Consider the following 27930-nt stretch of genomic DNA (forward strand, 5'->3'; position numbering starts at 1 on the left):
CAAAATATATTATTAATAAATCCTTTAGTATGTTTTTTTAATACTAAAAATTCATTAACAATACCCAGACTCTCTCAGACAGCTCCACAGCCAGTTCACATCTCTTTCTTTACCTGCCAATTCTTTATTTGATGCTTCTTTCGTCTTGCCATATCTTTTTCTCTTCGTCATCTTTCTCCAACTTCGTTGTCTCCCGAAACTGACCTTGGAAATTCTCTAAATCCTCAATTTCGTTTACCCGTACTGTTAGGCTCATAGGGTTTCATTTTCCTCTTCTGGGTTAGACTCAAAGCCAGGAAGTAGACGGATTTTGAGTTGCTGTCTACTTGAGGTTTGTGGAATAAAATGTTTGTCATTGCAGTCACATGATCTTCTTCTTTCACTTTATAATTTAGGGCGAAGGGTTGGATTCGTAGATCTGTGTTGCAATATTGAGTTTATTTAGTTGTGATGCTTGAGAAGTTGAGTGGATTATGCAGCAGTCTGGTGCGTTGGTTTCCTAGTTTGATAGTCGCAACCAAGAAATAAGTCTATGCAATATCTGGGTCTGAAATGGATTCAATTGAAATTATTCTGAGCTTTCGGTAGATTTTGTGACCTTCATGGGATTTATATGGTTTCGGCAGTGTGAGTTGATTATGGAACTGGAGAGATCTCACTACTGGATTGAGAGTCACCTTTCATTTTCATTGGAGATAGGGTTTGACATATAGCATGGTCTGGGGGCATTGCAAATAAAAAATTAGAAGATCATCCCATAATCAAGTCCTTTGATGGTTCGGGAAGATTTTGAATAGCAACTATATCTTTGTCGTCGATGAAATTATCTAAGTTTCCGGTAATTGTACTCTGAGGTATGTCCCTTCTTATTTTAGTTTGGAATTCTCATCTTGTTTCCTTTGATCCTTCTCATCTAATTGTGGAAAATGATATGATGTATCGGTTGGCATAGGCTATTTATTGCAGTGCACAAACGGCCATACAACAACAACTCAGTTTAATTTATCCCACCTAAATGGGGTCAGCTACATGGATCCTAGGGAGGTCAAAATACTAAGAGTAATAGTAAAAATAAAAGAGCACAACAACATCGACAACAACTCAGCAATATCCCACTTAGATGGGGTCAGCTACCCGGATCCTTGCCATCCAATCAGCTCTATTCGTTTTCATGTTTGAGACAAGACCTAAACTCTACATGTCTTTCCTCACTACTTCTCCTACGGTCATTTTAGGCCTGACCCTAGCTCTTTTAGATCCTTTGACCCGGATCAAATCACTCCTTCGAACATCCCAAGGCCTCCATTGAATATGGCCATGCCACCTCAAACGACTCTCCCGAAGCTTATCCTGTATTGGGCAATTCCCAAGTCAGCTCTAATATGGTCATTTTTAACTTTATCCTTCTTACTTTTGCCGCACATCCATCTCAACATTCTCATTTCTGCTACTTCTAGTTTATCTATGTGATGCTTCTTAACAGCTCAACATTCTGCCCCATAGTCCATCTATCGTAGTTGGTCGAACTACTGTCCTATAGAATTTTCCTTTAAGCTTGAGAGGAATACATTGATCATACAATACTCTAGACACACCTCTCCATTTCATCCATCCTACTTTAATTCTCTGTGTAACATCATCCTGTATATCACATTCTTTATTTATGATAGACCCCAAATATCTAAAATCATCACTTTGCGGTCTCTTTCTCTCTCTTCTATTTTCAACATTTCGTAGACCATCTTATATTGCAACTAAAGTTACACACCATATACTCTGTCTTCATCATACTCATCTTAAAACCTCTTGATTCCAAGGTTGATCTCCATAACTCCAACTTAGCCTTAATCCCTGCTTTAGTCATCTTGTAAAACAATGTCTTCAGAAAACAACATACACCAAGGAACCTCATCTTGAATGTTCCTAGTTAAATCATCCATGATAAGCACAAACAAATAAAGTTTTAGAGCTGATCCTTGATGTAACCCAATTGTAATTGGGAATTCACTACTTTGACCTCCCAAGGTTCCCACACTAGTCACCACGCTACCATACCTATCTTTAATTATATATTTACTTGACACCCTTATCTTCTATAGCACATTCCAGATTAGCTCTCTAGGGACTTTCGCGTAGGCTTTTTCTAGGTCAATAAAGACCATATAAAGATCTTTCTTGGAAGCTCTAAATCTTTCCGGTAGGTAAATAGCTTCTGTCGTTGATCTACCTGGCATAAAACCAAATTGGTTCTCCAATATATTAGTTTCTCTTCTTAGGTTGGCTTCAGTAATCCTCACCCATAATTTCATAGTGTGACTCATTAGTTTTATACCTCTATAGTTATTGCAACTCTGGATATCACCTTTATTTTTGTAGATCGGAACTACAATGCTTCTCCTCCATTAAACTTGCTGAAAATAAAAACTCTCCAAGCCTTATCCTAATGAATTTAGGTCAGCCACGCCTACAAACCTTATTATGCTATATCAGTCTATTTAGGGGTCGAAACAGTGAATTTTTGGGTGCATATTTAAAAGGTTTAGTGCTCAGTTTTTTCAGAATGCCAGCAGCCAACTGAAGCATTGTTTTTAACTTACTCAAACCACAAAATACCAATCGTACTCTTACATCATTCATAAATAGTGCTAACATAATTCATTCGTAGGTCCTACTAGATGTGGCCTTACATCTAATTCTGATGCCACCATTCTCCTTCCACAGCTATATCTTGTTATGTTCTCACCATTTATAATGACATTTTTCTGATTTCTATATTTCACCCTGTTTCAACTGTGAAGGTTACGAGTGCATAATAATAGAAATATTGTTTTTATCTTGGTAAAGTCATTAGAAACGTTCCTGTTGGAATCATGTGGTCCTATTTTAACCTAGCAAATGTTGGCTCCTCCCAATAAGGATGCTGGTCAACACAAACTTTATAGAAATTCAAATGGCTGATTGTGCACCGGTATGCAGCAATTATAGTTCTGTCAAAACTTATCCATTGAGAACTATCCAGCAGTGTCCATTGTTACACAAGTTGAACTCCTATAAGAAGCCTTTGTACTGAAATATTCTAGAGTTTTAAGCAGATAATTAGCAGTCCCATTGTAAAAATTATACTTATGAACCAAAATGTAATATTTGCATGACAAAACAAGCTGGTGAGTAAATGCACTCAACCAACCTCTAGATTCATGCCCTTTCAAATTGTTAAATAACCTATTCAATAGATCGTTTAGTTTGAAATTTCTTAGTGGATTGGTGATCCTAGATATCTAATAATTCCTGTTTGAACTTGGATAACAGGTCATATGGTAATGGCTGTTCTCATTGTTTGCTTTTAGATTTATTCAGATCCAATAGTTGACCTATAATGATACTGAATTTGAGTATTCGAACAGTACCAAAATTGGACCTTTTCTCAGAGACTAAAATCCAGATTAAGAGAATAACTAATAGCAACAAATCAGATGGTCAGTTAACAATAGAACACAGGTCGAGTTCTGTTCTATGGGGGAAGAACCTTTGCTGAAAACCTCAGATCAATCCGATGGACAATTCTGAGTTTATGAATGAGTCCTTGTTGACTAGGAAGGGGTATTTCAGTCAAATCTTAAATCAGTTTATCAAATTGAAAACAGAATATTGATCACCAATCGAATTTGATATATGACAGAATTATGCAGCAATAATCATCCAACAGATTAATCAAATTGAATCAGTACTCAGAATTGCAGAATTCCAGAATTCCAGAATCTGGGAATAAAGGGCGGAATATGAATAATGAAATTATCTCCAGATCGGCGGGTTAGAATTAGGTCAAACTCATATCGAATTTATCTATTAGAGTTTCTAAATGTATGGTCAAAGCCTTGAAGGAATCTAATTGCTGGGTTGCTTAATCTAAAAAAAAAATATAGCATGTAATCTTCTAGAAACAAAGGTTCTAGTTGCAGGAAAATAGAAGAATACTTATTTGTTAACGGATGAAGAAGAAGATGGAATAATAAGAACAACAACTAATAACACTCAGGCTTCACACCGCAAGGTGGTTCGATGGGATCAAACACCAACCTACATTGATCGCACACAAGGGGTTCCTTGATCAAACACCAGATCTTCAAACATGAAGAAGCAAGCAAAAGCTGCAATTTTTTTTCCGTTCTAAATTCGTGTACAATACTAGCCTCCTTTACAAACTTATATAGAAGATTCTTAGTAATAGAAAGCAATCAAAGCATACAATTAATATAAAACAACTTAAATGAGGATTAGAAATGTAAAAGTGTAAAATACATCAATTTTAACATATACATCTATCATCCCAAGCCAAATTGCCGAATCAAGTATTCCTCTGAATGTGTCACATAGGATTCCCATGTCATAGTGCTGCTGAAGAATCGCACATAATCGGCCAAAGATGTGTAACATATACTAATTTGACACCCAACCACCAAGATTTGAACACATTTTTTGTAAATAAATAGATTTTGGGAAAAATGGTTTACCTTGTAATCCTCCAAACTTCAAACTTCTTTAAATTTGTTGTGGATGTAGCAAATTTGATGTTGGATGCAGCTTCTCTGCGTGATCCGACTAATTTTCGGTTGAAATGGGAGCAAAACATGCAATTTGGGTTTTCTGTATGTTCTCTGTCGAGACCAGCGAGAGAAGCGAGATCTCGACTGGTCTCGATCGAGATCTCTAACTTTTATATGGGCCAGATGATTAAGTGAACCGAGATCTCGGCCAAGATATTGTAAACCATGCATTTTGCCAATCATCTCGTCTCGCCATTTCAAAAAACCGAGTTATTAGTGAGATCTCGTCGAGTTCTTGTTCCATGTTCTTAACTAATAAGGCAACTTAAACTGACTGGAAAACTGAAATAATAAAGGAAACAGACTCAAAACAGAGCTTGACTTATAGAATCTTAATCCAGCCCAATTAAAACACTTAATAACAATTAAAATAAAGAAATAAGGACACTTATCTAAGCAATCCCGTATACCTAGCTTCTACCCACGTTATAGTCCTATTAAAGTGGCTCATTACAAAAAAAAACCCATTGGACTAAAGGCTCAACACATATATAACCCAACCCAAGGCTTATTTCCATTAAAATAAGCCTATTTCTATGTTTAATCTGCATCATTCTGCCTACCGCATGGTGAAGAGTGGATGTACAATTCTTGTGTTGTTTTTGTTCAACTATGCGCACATTCATTTATATATGTTTTATTTTTTTCTTTAATGTTAATGATGTACTGCTGTTAAGCATCATGGCCCTTGTATGTGCCTTTTGTGGGATCCACTACTTCTTAGGTAATGGATGTATTTTTCTGATCCTATAATAAGTTAATCTTGATATTGAATCTGTAGATTAAAAAAAATTCCCCATATATGACTAGTTTTTTTTCTACTTCAAGCATTTTGTCTTAAACTTGGGTAACAGGGTGACACAAAATCTGATATTGCACATATATCTGTGGGATGTAGTTATTAGAAAAAAAATACTTCTTGATGTTTAAATTCTCTTTCTATTATTTTAATATATTTGGTTATCTACATGGTACTTAATGATAGACCATGAAAAAGTAAAGATGATGATGTGGTGCTGAAACGATTTTCTTATGGACCATGTAGAATTTTATGAACTACATTATTTACAGCTGAAAATATCTATGGGGTAGAACTTAAGTCAAATAGTTTTCTGTTCCTTCCATACATACGGCATCTACAGGACAATATTGGTATATCTGTGCTTGATCGGGTTCTTACCTCCCTATCATGCTCAAGGAACTCTGTAGAACGAGGCAAGGGTGAGAATGAATCTTGGAGACTAACCCATATCATCAAAATACATATCGTTATTGTTTTGTTGAATATCTTGTCTTTGCTTGTGCACAAGGAAGTAAGTGATGTAGCAGCTGGGCTATTTAAAGCTGGGTTTGTAGGGACATAGGGTGGACATGTATTGTGGTTTGTCTTTTCATTGTAGTTGACTTGTGGATGCGCTTTTTTTTTTGTGTTATTTCTATATCATCTTTTATTTCCTTTTATGAATAGAATCTATTGATTATCTATCACTTGGAAACATAAATTCAATGTCTCATAAGTTATAATATTAAGTACAATAAGTCAATGACATCAATATCTATTTTTTAAAGATTTTGGTTGTAGGAAAATTAAAATTTTGAAGCAGAAGAATAAAAAAACAATATATACACAAAAAATTTTTTTGACACCATGAGGTTGTAGAGTGGCCTCCGGTGTGTGACATATATTACTTTCATCACAAACAAATATGTATTGATCATGTTTTTTGAGTTTTTCAAAAAACATTTTTGGAGAAAATGGTTTTACCTGAAATAGTGGAAAGGCTTCACAGATATGCTAAAAAGGTTCAATCTTGTGTTCTCCAAGTGCTTCCGGCGAAGATGCGGCGAAGATTCGAAGGCCGGTTAAAAAATCACCAAATAGAAGTGAAGGAGGAAGAAAATGAAAAAAGCAAGCCTTGTGAGCTCGACCGAGACTCACGAGATTTTGACATTTTTTAACTTGGGTTTGTTCTCACCGATATTTCGGCGAGATGTTGCCCTGGGCCGAAATTTTGGTCAAGTTATTGTATTTTTTCATTTCAAAGTGGTGTTTCATTTCGGTCAGACCGAGATACTCGAGGTTCTCAAAATCTCGACCGACTTTTACCGAGTTTTTGTACATTGCACACTATAGGCAACAAGATGAGGGATAGTCTAGTCGTCGACTAAATTGTTTGGTTTTGTGCAATGCTAACCAAGGACTCTAGTTGTTAGGACTTAGGAGGAGTGATATGGTGCAAGTTCAAGGCTATAGCAGGACAAGGAGAAGGCTGAAAAGGACTTGGGTGAAAATAAGGAAGTCATGGCAGTTTACGAGTCGAAGAAAGATGTGACCTTTGATGGAGTGGAACCGGTGGGGGGGGGGGGTAGGTGGGATGAACCCTAGGTTCAGGCTAAACACCCCTCGGACAGGATCCCCAAGTCACCCAAATAAAAAAGTCAACAAAAGCAATCTTTTCAGATGAAGGTCAAACTTTAACAGTCAATCACAAATAAATAGTAGGGATGTCCTTCAGAAGATAGTAAGGACCCAACTGTCAGATTAAAAGTAATTGAAGATTAATCAAATCTGAAATCGAAATCCATAAAATAGGAGATTTCTAATTAATCAAAATCAGAGTGTCAGATCAACCTAAGATTCAGGTTGAGATCTCCTAATAATGAATGAGAACTTGCTGAAGGTTTCAGCAGGATCCAATGGTTGGATCAGAGTATAATAGGGAATCCTAATGAGACTAGGAGAGGGGTAAAGCTGTCACTTCACAAATCAGATTAATAAATTGATGACAAAATTATAATATCAAAACAGAATTGATATTATGATATTAATTCCAGAAATAATGGACCAACAGAATAGGGAAATCGATTCAACCATTAAAGGTGATGAGCAGTCCTACTTGAAATAGGACTCCATTAATGACTTGACAGAATCTGAAATTGAAAACTGGGATAGATAGAGAAATTTCTTGATTTCATTATTCTGTAATCAAATTTGAAATCAGTATTATGGAACCTCACAAATCAAAACTCCTAGTATGAGGAGGATTGTTAGATTTAACCAGCAGAAACAGAAATCGAAAACTGGTTTTGAAAGCAGGTAATTTTAATGGATGATTGCAGAAAACAGAACTTAAATCAGATATAAACTCACCTTCAAATTGAAGTCCTTGTGATGATAGAAATGGGAACCGCAGGGAGTTTTAGTGGCCAGATTAGTGGAGAAAATAACATAATAACAGTACCTTAATTGCAGTAAAAAAATAGAGTACAAGAAAGAGAAGAATGATAACAATGGCTTCCAATTGGATCAGAATCCCACTGTCCAAGGCTTTACACCAACAAGGTACAGAATCTCACTGCCCTCCCAGGATATCTCACCCCAAACTGAATCGCACAACACTCATGAAGAAAACTTCAAACTTTATTCATCCAATCGTCCTATTAGTCTTAGCTCTTACAAGCTTATATCGAAAACTAGAACTTTTATTTTGGTGAATAAATAATTCATTACCAAAACCCCGAAAAATGGAGGGGAGAAGGGGGGGGGGAGGATATACAAAACCCAGCCCTACCGGGAGGGGAAAGAAGAAACAAGAAGAAAAAGAGGAAGGCCCCAGGTGACAACAATATGCCTGTTCCTTGGGGGAGTCGACTACACATTTGTGAGGGAACAAGTGAAGCTTGGAGCTCACATAAAAAAAAAGATGGCTTTCCAAATCAAGTCTAAAGAATGAGATTGGAGGTCCATCTACGAAGATTCCGCTCCATCCAATATGATAAGTAGTAGCACTAAATACAAGCTTGCTCACAGAGTCACAAATCGAACTTCCTGAGAAAGACATGTCCATCCAAAGCCACTCCTTGGAAAAGGGTAAGGATCATCTAGGGCGGGGCCAGCAAGTAGCAAGGGCTTTTTTCCAAATTGAGGCTCCAAAAGGGCAAGAGAAGAATAGGTGGTCAATGTCCTCTAGGCCGTTCCAGCAAAGGATACAAGAGGAGGCCAGGGCGAGGGGAAGAGGGGGGGGGGAGCAGACCAAGAGCCTTGGGAGATAATGGAGGCTACTGTGGAGTGCTTGGGGATACCCGAAGAGTAGACTACTCTCGCGCCGACAACAGAGAAAAGAATGCCCATAGGGTGCCAATGATCAAGCCAAAGGGAGGTGGTAGACCCAGCAAAGATCCTGGAGAGAATGGCTCTAAGAGCAATGGGCCTGAGAAGGAGGATTTTCCTCCAGACCCAAGAGGAGTCTGTGGGCTGGGGAGCAGTCCATAGGGAGTTATCTTTGAGGGGGCAGGAGTAGACCCAGTTAACCCAGATGCTATCATGTTTGGAAACAATTATCCAAATAAGCATGAGGATTCCGGCAATATTGGAGTCTCTAATCCTGTGCAATCCTAGGCCACCCTCCTCTTTGGGAAGGCAAATAGAAGCCCAATTAGTGGGGCGGAGGAATCTGGAAGTTTCAGTACCTTTCTAGAAAACTATAACTTAATCCTACTATGACTATGAAATCAAATCCTATTGCTAATTACAAATCATAATTAACAAAGGAAACATAGTACTAATAAGAACACTTAAATGGCTAACTAACTAAGCCTAATCCCATATGCCTGCCTTCTACCCAAATTTTAGGCCCATTACAAAGAAAGCCCATGGGATCAAAGGTCCAACCCATACTTAACCCAACCCAAAGTGTATTTCGAATAAAATAAGCCCTTTAGGTGACTTATTTGCATCAATTCTCCCCTGCTTGAAAAAAACTTGACCTCGAATTTTGCAAAATGGAGGAATCAACTTTGTGTGGTGAACATCCATCTTCAAACCATAACTGTACTCGGGCAGTTCGTGGATGTTAGGAATGTAGTTTTCAATGCGTGGAACTTTCTCCTCAATGAACTTTGGTGGCATGACGAACTCTATGTACTCAATCTCTGAATCAGCATCAAGAATGGTTGAAAAATATTCTAGTATCCGGTCCAAATTATGATGTTGTCTTGACTTGAATTGGTTACATACATAAATGTGCATATGCAGGGTTTTGAGTCTTTGGATTGGTCCAAGCAGATCTTGATTTGGATTGGTCCAAGCAGATCTTGATTTGGATTGCCCAATTCACTAACAGCATGAAACACCTAAAATTGTGATCCACATGGAGAATCAGATGAGTGGGCCCATCCTACCTTGTCAGCTTTTGGATCTGAAAGGACCAAATCCTATCCTGATCTAGATCAGCCAATCGTACAAACCAATTGTACATACATAGTGATGCAACCTAGGGTTCCGAAACCCTAAAATTGGTTGCTATGGGTCCACCTAAATAATGGAAAACTCAATTACAATGAGCAGTGTCCAGATCATAAATATTTAAAATAGTTTAGGACCAGTGTGGAAGGGCAAACAGAATATGGGTATTAAAGTAATATTAACTTTGAAGAGGAGGGACAGATCTTGTATTTCAGCAAAGGCAGAGTAATTATTAACTTAATGGGATAAGGGCCTTTTGGTAATTTTAATGATATAAGGCTTTAACTGCAAATAAGGAAAGAAGGCCTAAATATCCCTCTCTAACCCTCTGTGTAACTGTGTTGCATAGTTTTGCCACGGATTGTTTTTCTGATGTTTAGTGGTAGAACTTTGATTGTGTATTCCTTGCATGGTTAAAAATAGTACGAGCAGCTATGCAATGTATGAAATCTTACTTCCAATCAAGTTAATAATGACTCTCTTTCCACAGGTTCTTATTGTCACACGTTCTTTCTCAACTAAACTCTTAACCGTGCTTGTTCCAAGTCTAAGTTGGTTGGTGTTGTCGTCAAAAACTTCTTTTTTGATGAGAAGGTCTTTAGATGTAAACAATTGGACCTTCTGATTATTTTCAAGATTTCATATCTGATCTGGTGGTACTTAATTTATTGGTAATTTTGTAACTTCTATCAGTTGAGTGTTAACTTGGAAGAACCCGTTGTCATTTCTGTAATTATTTTTAACCTAAAAATATGCCTTCATGGTGGGGAAAGTCTTCATCCAAAGAAGTCAAGAACAAAATGAGCAAGGAAAGTTTTATTGATACATTACACCGAAAATTTAAGATTCCATCTGAAGAAAAGGGTAATATTAGATCAAGTGGATCTCGTAGATGGAGTAGTGATACAGTTTCAGAAAAAGGATCTCGATCCCGTGCTGCATCAAGATCACCATCCTCCTCCACACAAGTGTCACGATGTCAAAGTTTTGCAGAAAGGCCTCAAGCACAACCACTTCCTCTTCCAGGGTTGCACCCTGCAAGCATAGGACGGATGGATTCTGGAATCAGTATATCTATAAAAACAAAATTGGAAAGATGCTCTACGCCATCGTTGTGTTTGCCACTCCCAAAACCTGGTTGTATCCCACACAGGACAAATGTAACGGATGTTGATGGAGATTTGGCATCTGCATCTATTTCTAGTGATAGTTCAATTGATAGTGATGATCCAGTTGACTCACATCATCTTGGCCCACAGACAACTGACTATGAAAGTGGGACCAGAACAGCGAACAGTCCATCCAGGTGAGCTTGCATATGAACTGATAACATATTTTGGTAGTTCCCCAGGCTATTGTGATGGAGTATCTCTTCCTTATGTATGAGTGCTTTTTTATTACATTTTATATACTTTTTTCCCCCGTAAATTCTAAAGAAAGTTGTATTGTCTTGTTGAAGCACGATGCACAAGGAACATTCGGCTATCATCACTTCAAAGAATTCAAGAGAGGTGCTGAATCCAACTAATCCCTCGTTCAACAATCAGATACTCTCTACATCACCTAAACGGGGACCCTTAAGCAATTATGCACCAAATTTACAGATTCCTTCCCATGGTGCTTTTGGAAGTGCTCCAGACAGCTCGATGTCAAGCCCTTCAAGAAGTCCTATGAGAGCATTTGGCACCGATCAGATTACTAGCTCTGCCTTCTGGGCAGGAAAGCCTTATCCAGATGTTTCATTACTTGGATCTGGTCATTGCTCGAGTCCAGGTTCAGGTCAGAATTCTGGACATAATTCGATGGGAGGAGATATGTCAGGACAGTTATTTTGGCAGCACAGCAGGGGAAGCCCTGAGTGTTCTCCAATACCTAGCCCCAGACTGACAAGTCCTGGTCCTAGCTCCAGGATACATAGTGGTTGTGTCACTCCTCTGCATCCACGGGCTGGAGGAACAGCCACAGAAACATCAACAAGCTGGCAGGAGGATGGGAAACAAGGTCATCGGTTGCCACTTCCTCCTATAACTATTCCTAGTTCTTCCCCTCTCCCTACGTCAAGTTCGCCTCCAACAATGTCCTCACTCCCACGAAGTCCCGGAAGGGCAGAGAATCCAACAAGTCCTGGTTCACGTTGGAAGAAGGGAAAGCTACTGGGCACAGGTGCTTTTGGACATGTTTACGAAGGTTTTAACAGGTTTGTATCTGAAGAAGTTGAATGCTTGCACACACACACACACATGCAAGTTTAAATGCATGTGTCCATTAAATTTACATGAGCATTATGTACAAGATATTACTGTTTGCCTTCTGCCCGTTTCTCAGTTTTGCAAGTAGCTAATGGTTGAATCCTTCAGTCACTTTATTGATTATCACGCGATTCATTTATAGTTTTAGAAAAAAGAGATTGTTCGTGCAAAACTTTTTTTTTTTGTTGATCTCATCACTATATTGTTATTGACCTAATAACTAGTTTGGGACTATTTAAAAAGTCATTGCAATTGTGATTAAATGCATTTGACCTGATCTTGAGAAGCCATTTCATGTTGCCGTTAATTCGCATAAAGTGGTTCTCATTGAAACATTCCTGTTCTTGTTTTGTTGCTCTTATTTTAGTGAAAGTGGTGAAATGTGTGCTATGAAGGAGGTTATACTATTTTCAGATGATGCGAAGTCAAAGGAAAGTGCGAAGCAGTTGGGGCAAGTAAGTGTAGTTTTTATTTATTTATTGAATTCCCCCTCTAATGGATTTGACAGGAGGTCTCTAGTCAAACTCTGAATTCAGAAGTTTAAGATTCTACCACAACATTACTTTTACTATATGTTTCAGTTTGAATGAGAATTCAGTTTTTAAAGTTTATTTTCACAGGAAATTGCTCTACTGAGTCGCTTGCGGCATCCAAATATAGTGCAGTATTATGGTTCTGAGACGGTAAGCATTCGGTCAGTTCTGGACTGTTCAAAATGCTTTCGCTGTAGTTCACTTATTCACTAGTCCTGTTTTATCATTGATTCTGTGTACATCTAATTAGGAAATTTGGTTGCTGATAATTTGTTTGTAGAAGCTTGGTGTTGCTCTTTTTAATGGTATTATCATCTAGACAAGCTCTCTTGTCTTCACTATTTGCTCAACGAATTAATACTACTGACAAGTTTTGGTTTTTATCCTCTTTTTCTTTATATATTCTTTGTTGGGGGGGGGGGGGGGGAGGGGGAGGGGGATACATGATGTTACTCTGTCCTTTAAAATAAGTGGATCAAAGTCATGATTGCTTTTGGGACCTACTCTTCGTAGGGTTTGGGGAAGTTACAGGAATAATTTGTCAATTTTGTCTTTACAAGCTTGGTGTCATTTTAAACCATGGTTCTGTCAAGTGTATCCCAGAAATAGTTAATGGCCATAGTCATGAGAAGTTTGGGGAAGTTCATTTATTATTCTTATTCATTTTAAGTCCCCCCCCCCCCCTTGATAGATAACAAATGATTTTTATTGCTGAAATAAAATGCAAGCAATATAAAGCATATAGTCCAACAATAACAACAACAAGAGGCTGAACCTAGGACCCATGTACAGGACTACTCAATAGGGTAATGACCCAACTACAAAGATTTCCTATTAACCCCACCCTTAGCAAGCTCGTCAGCCAATGAATTAACTGATATCTTCCTCCATGGAAAAAAAAAAGAATCCTGATCAAAACAATCTGGCTTTGTTTTTATCAATAAGATTATTGCTAAGGCTGAGTATCATGTGAGAAACCCATGCAATCACCAATGACGAGTCACCTTTGACCTCCACTTTCATCCATCCTGTGGAAGAGGAAATGTGAAGCCTCTGATAATTTTCTTTAATTCCACAGCGATGGAGTTACTAACGGCAATGATGCCAGAACTATCCTGCAATATAACTCCATCCTGAGACCAAATTTTGGAATGTTTCACTCTGTAAATGGTTATTCCAAAAGTTGACATGTGGTAGTGTTGTGGTTTTGCTGTAATTCATTCTAATGTTTCTTTCTCTTCTGGTTGATATACTGCATTTCATACATCTTATACTTTTATCTGTTGAATTGTTTCTACGTTGCTCGCTAATGTGGTTTTTCAGTTTTCAGCTCCCAGCTTCTTGGATAGCATTAAGGTTTGAAAGAGTGCACTTCTTTGTCTTTAGTTGCAACTTTTGCGTTTATAGTTGAACATAAGAAACTTGAGTCCATGTGTCTGGGTGAATTCCTTTATCAGTTTCATTTGGGTTGTTACTGGGTTGAATGTTCAATTCATCTTATCTTTTCCCTAATTATATTTTGCACTATTAGAACAGGAGCTACATATGTGGTTGCCTGCCTGTTATCAACTAGGATGCTGTGTCAAAAGTCATGACTCGAACCTGTCTTTTTCTGATATATTACTTGGAGTCTTGGACCTTTCCTTTATTAGAACAGTATAGTTGATACTGACTCACTTTTTTGTTTTATCATTTTATCACCAGTTGTCGTTTGTACAAGTTCCTAACTTTTTATTTTTAATTAATGATCTTCAAACTTTTTTCTTGAACAGGTTGATGACAAACTGTACATATACTTGGAGTATGTGTCGGGTGGCTCCATCCATAAGCTGCTTCAAGAATATGGGCAGTTTGGTGAACTGGCAATTCGCAGTTATACTCAGCAAATTCTTTCAGGCATTGCATATTTGCATGCTAAGAATACTGTCCATAGGTTGGTATAGTTGCCACTTTCTGTTGGTTTGGTTATGTCAGATGTGGTTGTTACCTCTTTCAGTGGCTATTGTTTAAGTCGTCTGTCTTTATATATCAGCTGTATTTGCTCTACAGGGATATTAAAGGAGCAAATATACTTGTAGACCCCAATGGACGTGTGAAATTGGCAGATTTTGGGATGGCAAAGCATGTAATCTTTTTTCTCTTTGTTTCTTTATTTAGCATTCAATCCATTCACTACCGTTCCTCAATCTCGATATGTAGGCAAATCTGATGTTTGAAAATTTGGACAAAACCTGTCAAAATTAGCAAAATATTTGTGTTTCCCTGAGGGTTGAAATCATTCCTGGTCCCCGGGTGAAATCTCAAATGATTTCCAACCACTGGATGAGAAGTAGTTTGTAATGAACAGAAGCTATGGTTGTGGCTTGTTAGAATTTTTCTGTGTCATTTTGTTTTCGATTTTGGTTCACAGTTATACACAAAGTTGAATGCTCAATGCCGTATGTTGTATGGTCCCTGTTTGACATTCTGGTTGAGGAAAATCTCAATATTTCTATCACAATTGCAGATTACTGGGCAATCGTGCCCCTTATCTTTCAAGGGAAGCCCTTACTGGATGGCACCTGAGGTCAGTATATTTTGCTTTTAAAACCCATTTCTGGTGGCTTACAACATTTTTAAGTAGCATCTCTCATTTGAATTGTTCATTCAGGTTATAAAGAATTCAAATGGCTGCAATCTTGCTGTTGATATATGGAGTCTTGGATGCACGGTTCTTGAGATGGCTACAACAAAACCACCTTGGGGCCAGTATGAAGGGGTCAGTCGTTGTATATCAGGGCTGGAAGATTTTGAAATCTTTTTTTATTAATATATCTTATATTTCATCATAAATTGTCCAAATTTTAGTTGTTTCTTCTTTAATTAAAATATAAATTTCACTTTTTTGGCTTCTTATACTGACATTTCTCTGTTTTGGTTAAAAGGTTGTTGCTATGTTTAAGATCGGGAACAGTAAAGAGCTTCCAGCAATCCCTGATCATCTCTCAGATGAGGGGAAGGATTTTGTCAGGGAGTGTTTGCAACGCAATCCTGTACGTCGTCCTACAGCTGCTCAGCTTTTGGAACACCCTTTTGTAAAAAATGCTGCACCACTGGAGAGACCCATTTTGGCCTCTGAGCCTACAGAAATACTGCCTGGAATTACTGATGGAGTGAGAACTTTGGTATGGATATACTTTCCTCTTCTTGGCTATTGTCTTGTATACTTGTTGCTGGCTTGTTTATGACATATGACAGTCACAGGATGCATTGTAAATCATTAGTTTTTGGAACAAAGTTGCTTATCTGCCCGCTGTTTCTGGTTATTTTAGCAGTCAGTGTTTGTGAGAAATTCTATGAAAGTCACTTTGCATGTGTACCGTGGTTAATTCCACGACTGCATGATCTGAAAATAGGTTTAGCATATTCCATCTGTAATTTGCTAGTGCTTATTAGTAGGTTGGAATGGTCTTCAGATACACCATAGGTCTAGCTACTTTTGCTGAACGGTTGGGTGATAACATGAGGGAAACATGGAAATTCTTAGTTAACATATTGACAACTTCATCATATACACTTCTGTTGTCTCATCCAGAGAGTGTTTCTTCTATTCGGACTTGTTCCAGCTTTACCGAAGAACTTTGATACAGGGCTGCTGACTGGAGAACTTAGGCAGTCCAGACTCAGAGTAGGTGGTAGTTATTGTGGATGCTACTGTGTTGGTCAGGGATTTAAGTATTGATATCGGGTATCATATTGGAGGGCCAGGAGGGGTGATTTTAAGAAATGGATCGTATCGTATCGGAAAGATGCAAGATATGCAAGATATGCATGGAAAAGGTCAAGAAATGCATGGATGTGCTTATGATATATATACAAATATAAAATACAGTTTTGAAGCATAAAACACCTCATTATGCAATATGTAAATATATATCAGTTTGATGCAAGGATGTGAGTCGTTATATATATATATATATATATATTTGATTTGAGCACTGTAAATCCCCAAAACTTGTTGAAATAGTGGAGATTAGTGTTCTTATGTTAGACGATTTCCTCCAACTCATATTGAAGGAAAAAAAAGTTTGCAAGGCCATCAGTTGCTCTTAGCTTTGTATATCACGGTTTGATGGGGAACCTGAGTCACAAAACTCTATATAGGTTCACTATGGATCCACCCAATTGTATAATAGCCAAAAATGGATAGAAAGTGGCAATGTTGTAAATATTTCAAGGTTTGCAAGGGGAGTGGCTATCTGGTAAATAACCAGATTTGTTAAGGTGTTAATTGGTAGACGGGATATAGTGGGAGTTAGTATTTATTTGATAGGAGTAAACTTGGAAGCAAAGTGAAAAAAAAAAGGATAAATAAGAAGAGAAGGGGGGGCATTATTGGGAGGGAGAAGTAATAAAGGACAAAAGAGTATTATGAGAAGAGGGGAGATAAGAAGAATCATGAAAAGGGTGGGGTGGGGAAGAATCATCTTCAACCTTGCGACTGTGAGCAAGGCTGAAAAACCAGCAAAACTTTGATGGAGATAACTCCTTTGGTGCTTCACTGTTTGGTCTAGGGTTTTAATGGTAGGTGGATCATTGACAGACCTCTGTATTATAACCCAACAGAGACCCAATCGACCATCAAACTGCTGAGATGTTAGGGCTGGAGCCGCAACTGGCGGGCAGATTCATGAACAACCCAGTTGCAGGTCTGGTTCTCAAGGTCGGGTAAGGATTAGGGACTGAAACTTTGACAGTTTGACCCTAACCTCATGAGAAACAGAGAGGGGAAGAGATAGGCCAAGGGAAGGGCCTGCTGTTACTGCCTGGAACAGAGAAGGAACGGTAAAAGAGACGACTGATAAGAAAAAGAAAATATGAGAGAGAAGGGGGGGGGGGGAAAGAGGATGACAACCAAGCTGCCCTAAGCCACGCAGGCTACTACCAAACAACTCAAGATTCCATTCATCAAATCTGCAATATTTGGTAGCTACAAACATATAAATAAGAAATGACTCCTAAAATTTAGAAACTCTTAAGTAGGATACTAAGAACAACTCAAACTGGGAAACCAAATATCCTACATAGCATGGATCGAGAACTCGCGAGATCTCGCTGAATTTCTCGGTTTTTGGAAAAACCGAGACGAGATTGCCTGCGAGTCTCAAAAGTGCAATATCTCGGCGAGATCTCGGATCTCAGTTTGGATCTCGGTTTCGACCCTTTTTTTACCCCACCTACCACTTAAATACCTTACCTAACTTGCCAAAACTCGACATATCTCGGCGAGATCTGGGATCTTGGGTCCAGATCTCAGGTTGACCCAAAGTTGAGGCTTCGAGTTGGGGAAAAAAAAATGCACCAACTCGGCGAGATCTCGACTCGTCTTAGTTTTTCCAAGAGCTGAGTTGGTACCGAGACCCGAGTTTTAGTACCTTGCTACGTAGCTGAACTTCTAAAAAATAAAAAGATCATATATCATCCTAACAAAATAAATTTCTAATTATCCTACTAAACCCAAATCCCAATTCGGGTTTGGTTCTTGGTCAGGACTCTCAAATAGGTTCCGCCTGGTCCGAGGGAGTGATCCTGTATCACGGTTTTTGTTTTGCAAGTTGAAAGGAGGCGTATCAAGTGTATCTTACCTGTATGGGACTGTTGAGTCTGTTGACCTGTATCGGTCGATACAATTGTTTTTGAAAAATAAGTATTGTATCGATACCCACCTATAACAATACATATCGGAGGATACGAACTTACTGATACTTCAAATCCTGGTGTTGGTCCATAATTGGGTGAACTGGAATTGGTTATTCTACCAAGGCAGAATCTTATCCCTCAAAATGGCTTTGGATTTGTTAGGTGAAGAGGATTTATTAAAGTGATTTTAGAGGGTGATTCAGCCATTGTTAGTTGTTACAGGGTGAATGCAAGCATTTGGTGCAGATGATTTGGCCAAACAAAGTATATATGTTAGGCTATGATTTATAATGGGACATTTAAGACAATGATTAGGCGAGGATTTATTATGGAACATAAGAGATTTAGTATTTGGTTAATATTGGTTTTTGATGTGTTGTAGCTTGCTTTAATTTGGTTTGCCTTCTGTGTGTTACCTGTGTGCATTCCATCGTATTTTTCACTGATGGAAGATTATTGTCCTCAAAAAAAAATTAAAGGATATATCTTATCCATTATACAAGAAAAGGTACAATTTCTTATTCTCTGGCTATGTATTTGTGTGTGGGCCGTGTGCTTTTTTTTGGTGGCGGGGTTGGGATGTTGTTATAGATGTTTGTACTCAGAAATGAACCATCTTCTTGGACTCAGTTGTCTGTGTCAAAAGGATAATATTCTTCTCAATGACGACCTCACAGAGGGCTTTAAGTTTTATTAGTTCATTGTAGTAGATTCCAAGGGCCCGTATCAGGAGAGGCTTTTCTTTACATTCCAGCATGTTTTTGTATTCTCCTTTTTATGGAGTGGAGGTTAGTCTCAAGCTTTAAGCATGTGTTTTCTGTGCTCCTTTCTCTCATTCTCGTCTCTTTTGGGGTGGGTGTATAAGGTGTATAGACAAGATTATTCTAGAACTACTTTCCAAAGGTGAATTCCTCCCGAATATATGTTTCTTATTTGGAGAACAGCAGCTGCATAATGAATGAAGACTGAATTGAACTTTCAGCTTACATTTTGTTGCAAAATTTACCATGCACAAGGAATTTCTCTGCCCCATCCAAAATTTCCCCCTTTTTTTAGTTCTTTGAAATTTATGTTGAATCAAGAGGTTCCATTCTATAGGATTGCTAAACTAGTAGCTTGGTCATCCTGTAGTCTGTTCAGGACTTGGAGACATGGATTTGGGACTTGGGATCGAGTTGACTTGACAATCCCTCCCTATAAACTCCGTTGTAATAGGTCTGGAGGACTACTGTTGTGTCCAAACTGGGCTGATTCAGCTGAAACTTGACCAAGTTGACTCGGATCAGATCTGGTTCTGAGTCCAAGTCCTAAATCCTAGCTTGGAAATCAGACAGAGATAGTCTCTTGGGAACTTTCAACCCACTGTATGAGTGTACGTTTGACTGATATGTTGTTTCTAGTGGAGAAAAATCATGAGCGCCCTTATTGAAGGTAGAAGTTGAAAGTTAGTGGTTTTCATTTGCACTGGATTTGGATGCTATCTTGGACCAGGGTGAAGCCTGGATCTTTTTACTGGGAGGGCAGCTGTGTATTGGACTGGGGTTAGTTAGTGGTTTTCATTTAACTGAATTCGAATGGCACTGATGCAGTATGAAGACCAAGAGAAGGACCTGACTTGCATTGATGTTTCCTCATGAAATTAGGAGTTAGTGTCACTCATGGTCGTGGGTTTAGTATTTAGTATGTAGGAGTTATTTTGATTTTTTTATTCTTAATCCATCTCATAATCATGGTTGGAATTGTATCAGCCATTTTCCAGTTTTATAAATCTTATTAGAGTCCTAGCTGAAGTAGGAGGTTTCCTGAGCTGGTTGAGAGCTTGGTTAGTTGGTCTTGGTTTTTGATTTCTGTGAATACATGTAAAGAGCATACAACCCCCTCATGCAGTAATGCTTTCTTGGATCGGTACAAACCCGTTTGGGAGCCCAGATTGAGATGAACCGGGTCCAAATCTGGTTGTGGTCCAGTAGGATATTTAGGCATTAATTGAAATTGTATCTTCTATTTTATTTATTCTGTTCTATTTGTGTTAGATACGTTAGATATTGGATTGAGTTGTTTAGTTTCCTAGTTTGAGTTGCTTTCTATTTCTGTTTTAGAATTGGATTAGGAGTCCGTTCTTTTCTCTTTATATATATGCATGTCATCCAACGAATTGAACACAGAATGAATATTGAGTTTTCGCTTGAGTGTTTCCTGCATGGCCTGAGCAGCTTGTTGGCTGCTGGTTCTCTTTTCTCTCTCCATTTTTTTTTAAATCTTATGACCCTTCAAGCTCACTTATGATCCATTATTTTCCCTCTTCCTTTTTGTTTTTCTCTTTTCTTCTTTCTTCTTCTTCCTTGTGTTTGTGGGCGTCACTCGCAGCCTTACATGGTTGAATCAATCTTCTTCAATCATTTCTTGTTCTCTCTCAAATTCTGGGAGTAAGTTTCCTCCTCTAGGGTGATTCAAACCTTAGGAGCTCAGGTCCAAAAGCTTCCTCTGCTGTGAGATCCCACAGAAGACCTTGGTCTGATTCTGAGCTTTCTGCCAGACCTTGTTTCAGAAAATACCTTTGGATCTTGAAGCTGCTGAAGCTGAACCCTTTGATTGATTGGTGGAATTAATAGGTCTGTGAATCAGAAATTTTTCCCTGAAATTTTTAGTTGATCTGAGCTTGTTTGGTTGAGTTTCAGTGTTGGAAACCAACTCAGGTTCACCGCCTTGCTTGTATCTAGCGTGAGGAAGAAGAAGATAAATCCTTATTCCCTTATTTACATAAAAGCCCTTAATTTTAGAACTATTTATGTTTTATAACTATTCTCATTAAAATTTCATTTTTTGTCCTTTCCTTCTAAACTTATTTACCCACCCTAAAGTCCCTTTTTTCCTTTCAAAAGAGTCTTGAATTGTGCTGTGAAATTATGAAATTGCCACTCCTTTTTATTTGGATTTATTTACTTTAGTAGGCCCATAGAGACCCAAAAAACAGGGTTTTGGAACTCGGGGTTGCATTACCCACTCTCCCTCGTTTTATGAATTCAGCATACTCAGTTTCTCTTAAGGCCCCGTTTGTTTAGAGGGGACTTAGTTGGGGTGGGAAAATGTTGATGTGGCACTTCAAAATCCCACCCCAACCTTGTTTGTTTAACCTGGGGTGGTGAACTTATAAAATCTCAGGGAACAACATTAAATGCTTTGTCTGCTGACGGGTACTTGAAAATCCCACCCCTATGCTATCCAAAGTCCCACAAAAAATGAAGGACTTGGGTTATTGTTCATGGGAAAAGTAAAAATCCCACATTTGTTCCCCAACCCACTTTACTGTGGGACCCAGTCCCACAACATTCCCACCCCATTCTCCCCGTCAAACAAACGGGGCCTTAGGGGGATGGAATACAATGAAAAAAGATTAAGTTTATGTGGTTAAGTACCTGTGTGGCCAGTGCGTATGCGATCTCTCTCTCTCTCGCCCCCTGTGAGATCTTCTTCTCCCTTGCTCCATCTTTCTTCCTTTATTCTATTTGCTGTTACTTTTACTGGTACTCTGTTCTGGCAGTATTTGCAGCCCAAGAGAACCGGAATGAATCCCATATTTTCAAACCCTTTCACCTTGAATTTTGAGTTGAAGAAACCCCTACCCTAGGTGACTTGAACACTAGAATCTCATCCCCAAAGGACCCCCATACTGTGAGACCGAAATCCAAACATATTCCTGGTTTTTATACCTTACTGCCATGTCCAGTTTCAGTGCTTGAGAAACTTCTCTTCACACGATGTTTGGGGCAGCCAATTGTTGGGGTCAAGAAGGCTGATTGTGAGAAATCTTCGCTTCAAACAGTGCTTTCCCTCCCCCCCCCCCCCGGCACAATTTATTTTATTCCTACTTCCCAAAACACCCCTCCTCTCTTTATTTACCTCTTACCATTATTTGTTTTCCATTCCAAGTTTTCCCCTCCCTCCCCCCCAATATGTTACACTCCACTTATGTCCCTTTTCTTATATTATGATCTTCGAATAATTACGAGATTACCATTCTTTTCAATTGATCGAATCTTATTGTTCGGAATCTGCATGGTGGGGTTGTAAGCAGTTGGTACACGTGGGAAAAACAATTTTTTTTGTTGGGGGGGGGGGGGGATGACGAATGTTAACCTCAATAGTATTTTCTTGGAGCTTTTCATTATTTTTTCCCAATTCAGAATGGATATGAATGGAGTTAGGTTGACAACAAACATGACTTTAAACAAACTTGAATGGAGAAACAAGATCCATGTAGCCGACATCTTTTTTTTGGCAAAAGGGCAAATGGACTTCATTGAGCTGAGTTGAGTTGAGCTATGTTGAAAGTGCTTTCCTTGATTCTGATTTTATCAAACTTGACTTTTACCTTACAGAATAGAATCTAGATGATCATAGAAGTAGGGACCACACTTAGAATCAGGATCTGTTGATGAAGTTTGGGCAAACAGTGGCAATTCTGTAATTTCAGAACACCTCAGGACTCTTGTGGTAGGATAATATAGACCTTAGAACTAAAAGGAAATTATTTCTAGAGTGGAGGTCTGGAGGAATTAAGGTTGTATCAATAGAAGGTTAAAAATCTTGAGCCTGTATGAGTCACCAAGGTTTTCATCCAGACTGTTTACATGGAAACAGTTCAGCAGTCAAACCTGCAAGGCTGCAAGCCTACAACAGTAATCATACTGTACTTTGGATTGTTACCTCTCAAGGTTGGCCTATTTCCCTATCATACTCAAAGCGTTATTCCCATGGATAATCATTTTCAAACTAGTAATCAAGCATGCTAATGCTTTTTCACTAGTTTCATATTAGGACCATGCTTAACATAAATGACTTCTTTAGAATAGGCAATATTCGGAAAGCTGCCTAGCCCTCAACTCTTGTAGTGACCAGGTCACCAATTTAATAATTGAACAAAACCTGTCAACTTTCAACAACAACAGTAATGAAGGAGGCAGGGTGGGAAGTGTTCCACCCAGCTCATTCTGTAACTGCTTCAACCAATTGTGTAATGGAATATTTCAAAAGAATGCGAATGAAGGAGGCAGGGTGGGAAGTGTTCCACCCGCCATTTATTAGGTCTCAGTACATCAATCAAATGCTATTTCTGTGGGTTATGGGTACTCTTTACACATTTTCTTGGCAGAAGCGGTTACAGTTTTGGTTTGAAGTTGATAAATATGATAGCTTAGCTTGAATTGAAATGGTTCGATGAATGGCATTTTTTCAAGAATATTGTAATGAGCAATGAACGAAAGAGCTATAGAACCTAACGTTGCTGATGGGCTTTCTTTAAATGATGAAATTAACTGAAAAATAAAAATCAAAACAATTTTTTTGGTTAAATTTGGATGTTTAACTGTTGATATTTTCTATGGTCTATCTTTCAGGGTCTTGGGCATGTGAGAAACCTTTCTTCCTTGGAGGCAGAAGGGCTAGCAATCCATCAGTCCAGAGGTACCAAAGGTGGCCCTGCATCCAGGTCTGTCTGTCTGTCTGTCTGTCTCTCTCTCTCTCTCTCTCTCTCTCTCTCTCTCTCTCATATTCATGTGTGTATTTGCATGCATCTGTGCACACACATGGAATGAAAATCTCAATATGTTAGTAGGGATCAACAGCTGAAATCTCTCTCCCAGTCTGGATACCTTAGTAGGGATCAGCAGCTGAACTTTTGTTGTAGGACCCAGTAAGGGCAAAATTCTTTAGGACACTTCTGGTAAGGGGATGGCAACAGGCTTGGTTTTGGATGGTATCACCAATAGCATACTTGTCCCTCTTAAAATATTGCCAAAAAAAAATTCCTGCTCTGGGAGACATTCATGGTGCTCATAGCCTCCTAATTTTACAAGGTAACAGGGTGGGTATCATGGGTTTTTTCAAATACCATACCAACCCTCACCCAATAAAGGTCATTCCATTGGTGGGTACTCACTTTAATTGGCCTATTGCCTTCTCTACTTTTGGCAAGGTCAATTTCTCTAGTTACATTATGGGGCATTAGTGGTCAATTGACACCCAGGAAATGCCAAGGACATGAAAACCATGGGGGCCTCTAGATTAATTGATTGGTGAGGTTTTTTAAATATTTGAATTTCCTTATCTGAGGTCCTAGGAATATGTTTATATTTGGCTCAATACTTTTATTGTCTGGTACCATTATTTTTTCTTCCTAAGTATTTGTTTGGATCAATTTTGTGTTATTTGAGCAAGTTTACTGTATTATTGAATTATTCTAGATTTATTATTTATAATTGGATCAAAATGTTGAAGGAGGGATAAAAAAGGATGCAGAAGATTGAAGCATCAATGCAAGCTTTTAATTTGATGATTTGATTTCTAAAAGGTTCCTGAAGAGTTGTATGGTTTTCTTTTGATAGATAGGAAGAGATGTATAATTTATTGCTAGTTTGATGCTGCGTCCACACCTCTTAAAGGTGTGAAATTTCATACACACTTTAGGTGTGATTGCTAGAGCTTTATCATTGTGACTCAACTGTACAAGTAGGTAACTCTTCTCCTTGTTCTTTTTTTCCTCCTCCTTCACCTTCTCTATTCACACACTGTGTGCGGACCACAGTATCCGTGCATAAATCTATCTCTATATGTGACAGAGTGCTTTCTCTATCTCTTGAGAGCTTCACTCTCTCTGTACGTTCCTCCCACAGAGCACCATCTTTTTGTTTTTAGTTTATATTACTGCTGCAGTGCTACCATACCCAATGTTCGGCCAGCTGACTCTGTCTCCCCTTAAATCCTTCGTTTTAACCCCAAATATTAATCAGTCACCTGTAAACCCAATCACCAAACCTGAAACTTCTGCTAATTTTGTAGCCTGACGTGTGAATTATTAACCCAAGGTCATTACTGGAGAATAAATCATGATCCTCGAACTGTCCTAATCATCATCTTCTTGAAAAAGGTTTTGCATGAAGGTGTCAGAACTTAGGTTGAGCCTCATCTTGTCATCAAGGCACAGTATTTTGGGGAAGTTTTCTTGATCACCAGCATTTAGAGATACCACTTAAGTGATTGGTCAGGAGATTGTTTACTTGAATGCGTACACTGGTATATGAACATGACTGCTCAAATCAGTCAGGATTGTCGGTGATAATAAGTCGGGATGTATAACTACTCAATCAACTTGATCACCATTAAGTCAGTCAACCAACAGTCAATGAATTCTGTTGTCTTGGTCGTAGAATCCCTAAAATGTCACACCCTAGTTAATTTTTAGAACATGCCCATGTGCACAGATAACTTGAACATGCCTAGCCGGCTCAAACAGTTATGTGGCTGCTCCTGCTTAGCAAGTCTAACTGTGCTGGGTTGCCAATGTTGCAAAAATGCCTGGGTATCCCTAGGAGATTGTCTAGGTGGAAGCACGTAGGTGACTTTTTAAGTGCGAGTGGTTTTACTTTCATCCATCCACTGCATGCATTTTCCAGGTAGTTATTATCTTAACTTCATTTTTACTAAATCGGTAGAACCTGTGGAATATTTTCATGGTAGTTCTGGGTTCATATGGATAAGCATGTAATAAGAAGGAAAATTAGTAGGCATGCAGCTAGCCAAAAACCACACCTGAGACCCTAGGTGGTGAACTAATGCACATCAACTTGGAGGCTCTGTATGCTTTCCTGTGTGCACATTTGTTCACATGCATACGGTAGGAAATGCATCTCAGCGCTTGTGATAATAATACATTGGAAATGACATTAACATAAATCCAGATGTATTTGGGAACCTATCCTTGGGATGCATTACGTGTTCACCAAGAGGAAATCATAATGGAGTGTAGGAAATGATCTGATGTTCACTAGATATCACTTGTTATTTCTGTGGTGATTAATTTTTTAATTAATCTATTTTAAGTGATTGGGCTGGAATAGAGTGAAATGGTGGAACACAAGTTTAGCTGCTAAACCCGATCGAGAGAGAGAGAGAGAGAGTGGACCTTCGGTAAGGTTGCTCCATTGTGACCAAGTCGTCATGGGTTCGAGTCTCTGGAAACAGCCTCTCCGCAAAGCCAGGGGTAAGGCTGCATACATTATGACCCTCTCCAGACCCCGCAGTGGTGGGAGCCCCATGCACTGGGTACACCCTTTATATATATATATATATATATATATATATATTGAACCCAGGTATTTGAGATCAGGCGTAATGAGTTTAGTTGTTTTCCATTTGATTGTGCTTAATATCAAATATGACATGTTGCTCTTTTTATCCTTTTAATAATTTCTTTTGGTTCAGTTATAACTTTTATGTCTTTCCATGATTTGGAACTATATAGAAGACGCTCCATGCTAGGATCCAAAAACCCCTGTTTCTGATTTTTTTTGAGTCCAGTCAATGTTGGTGGGTTGAGAATTGGTTTTGCTAATTTTCCCCAACAGATGAGTTTCTTAATTGCTGTGCAAAGAACACCTCAAATATATTCTGGATGGTTATGATTAGCTATTAATGACCCATGTATTGAATGAGTATCCTTTTGATGTCCAGTGATAACATGCTGAGGAACATATCATGTCCAGTTTCTCCCATCGGAAGCCCTCTTCTCCATTCAAGATCCCCCCAACATGTGAATGGAAGGTTGTCTCCTTCTCCTATATCTAGCCCCCGTACCACTTCTGGTTCATCCACACCCCTCACTGGAGGAAATGGTGCCATTCCATTTCATCACCTGAAGCAGTCAGCTTACTTGCACGAAGGCTTTGGGAGCGTGCCAAGGTCTCCAAACGGTCTCTATGTCAATGGTTCCACATATCATGACCCCAGGCCTGACCTCTCTCGGGGGATGCAGCCCGGATCTCATGTATTCCGGGAACTTATGTCATCCGAAAATGATTCTCTTAGGAAGCAGTTTGGAAGGCGTGCCCATGGGGATTCAAGGGAATTGTATGATGGTCAGTCTGTGCTGGCTGATAGAGTATCTCAGCAGCTGTTGAGGGATCTCATGAAATCAAATCCATCTCTGGACCTTGGTCCTGGCTCCCCAATGTTACACCATACCAATGGTATCTGACTCCACAACGTACCCCTTGGAGCAGGCTCCTGAGCATATAGGATTCTTTTTGTGAGTCTGGAAGTTGATTTATAAGCATATTATTGGCAAAGAAGGCTCATTTGTACAATAAGGACCCCCATAGGAAAATACTGGAATAAGGTTGGATCCTTGGAAGCCAAAGTGGCCAACAGAGGTTTCTCATTATGGTCTCCTTTCAGTTCCTCCATATAGTAAGCAACCTTGCTATCCTAATTCATGTTTTGATGCCCGAGCCATCTGCACTCAATTAATTTTGACATATGACAATTGCTGAAACATGCTTCAAGCTTTTAAGCTATTCTGCTGGTATCAAGCTCATTTTGTATTGCTTTGTCAATTTCTGCGGAACAAGATATGGTTGAAACTTGCCCGAGTCACTTGACTAAATTGTGAACTAGAAATCTGATTTTGGATGGGAGACGGATTCCAATGGCCGAAAATTCAGCAGTTCCATACAGTTAAAAAAAAATATCTTTAGTAGTGGAAAGAACTGTACATTGTAGATCATCATACAAATGAAGAAGAGTAAGTTGGGAGAGTTATTGGCATTTTGGACTCCATTTTTCTT

At 38.7% G+C, this 27930-nt stretch overlaps 1 protein-coding gene across 2 annotated transcripts; it reads left to right on the forward strand.

The window, feature by feature from the left end:
* The first annotated feature begins 188 nt into the window (after positions 1-188).
* On the forward strand, positions 189-27916 carry LOC122647332 (mitogen-activated protein kinase kinase kinase YODA-like). Of its 2 annotated transcripts, XM_043840758.1 has the most exons (13): positions 189-831; positions 1041-1044; positions 10340-11155; positions 11309-12046; positions 12466-12553; positions 12719-12781; positions 14404-14564; positions 14681-14756; positions 15138-15197; positions 15282-15389; positions 15556-15795; positions 23707-23798; positions 26819-27916. In XM_043840758.1, the coding sequence occupies exons 3-13, from the start codon at positions 10602-10604 to the stop codon at positions 27339-27341; spliced, it is 2703 nt and encodes a 900-aa protein (XP_043696693.1). In that variant the 5' UTR covers positions 189-831; positions 1041-1044; positions 10340-10601; the 3' UTR covers positions 27342-27916. The 2 variants fall into 2 exon arrangements, with proteins under 2 accessions (XP_043696693.1, XP_043696694.1); XM_043840759.1 differs by lacking the exon at positions 1041-1044 and having other exon boundaries at positions 195-331.
* Positions 27917-27930: the final 14 nt, after the last annotated feature.

The sequence above is a fragment of the Telopea speciosissima genome, unplaced genomic scaffold, assembly GCF_018873765.1.
Source record: "Telopea speciosissima isolate NSW1024214 ecotype Mountain lineage unplaced genomic scaffold, Tspe_v1 Tspe_v1.0025, whole genome shotgun sequence".
In the NCBI taxonomy this organism is placed as follows: domain Eukaryota; kingdom Viridiplantae; phylum Streptophyta; class Magnoliopsida; order Proteales; family Proteaceae; genus Telopea; species Telopea speciosissima.

Coding starts and splice junctions, on each gene's coding strand:
- LOC122647332 (XM_043840758.1), top strand. CDS start 10,602: ATGCCTTCATGGTGGGGAAAGTCTTCATCCAAAGAAGTCAAGAACAAA. Junction 14,757..15,137: donor ATTTTGGGATGGCAAAGCAT/GTAATCTTTTTT, acceptor TCACAATTGCAG/ATTACTGGGCAATCGTGCCC. Junction 15,796..23,706: donor CTGATGGAGTGAGAACTTTG/GTATGGATATAC, acceptor TCTATCTTTCAG/GGTCTTGGGCATGTGAGAAA.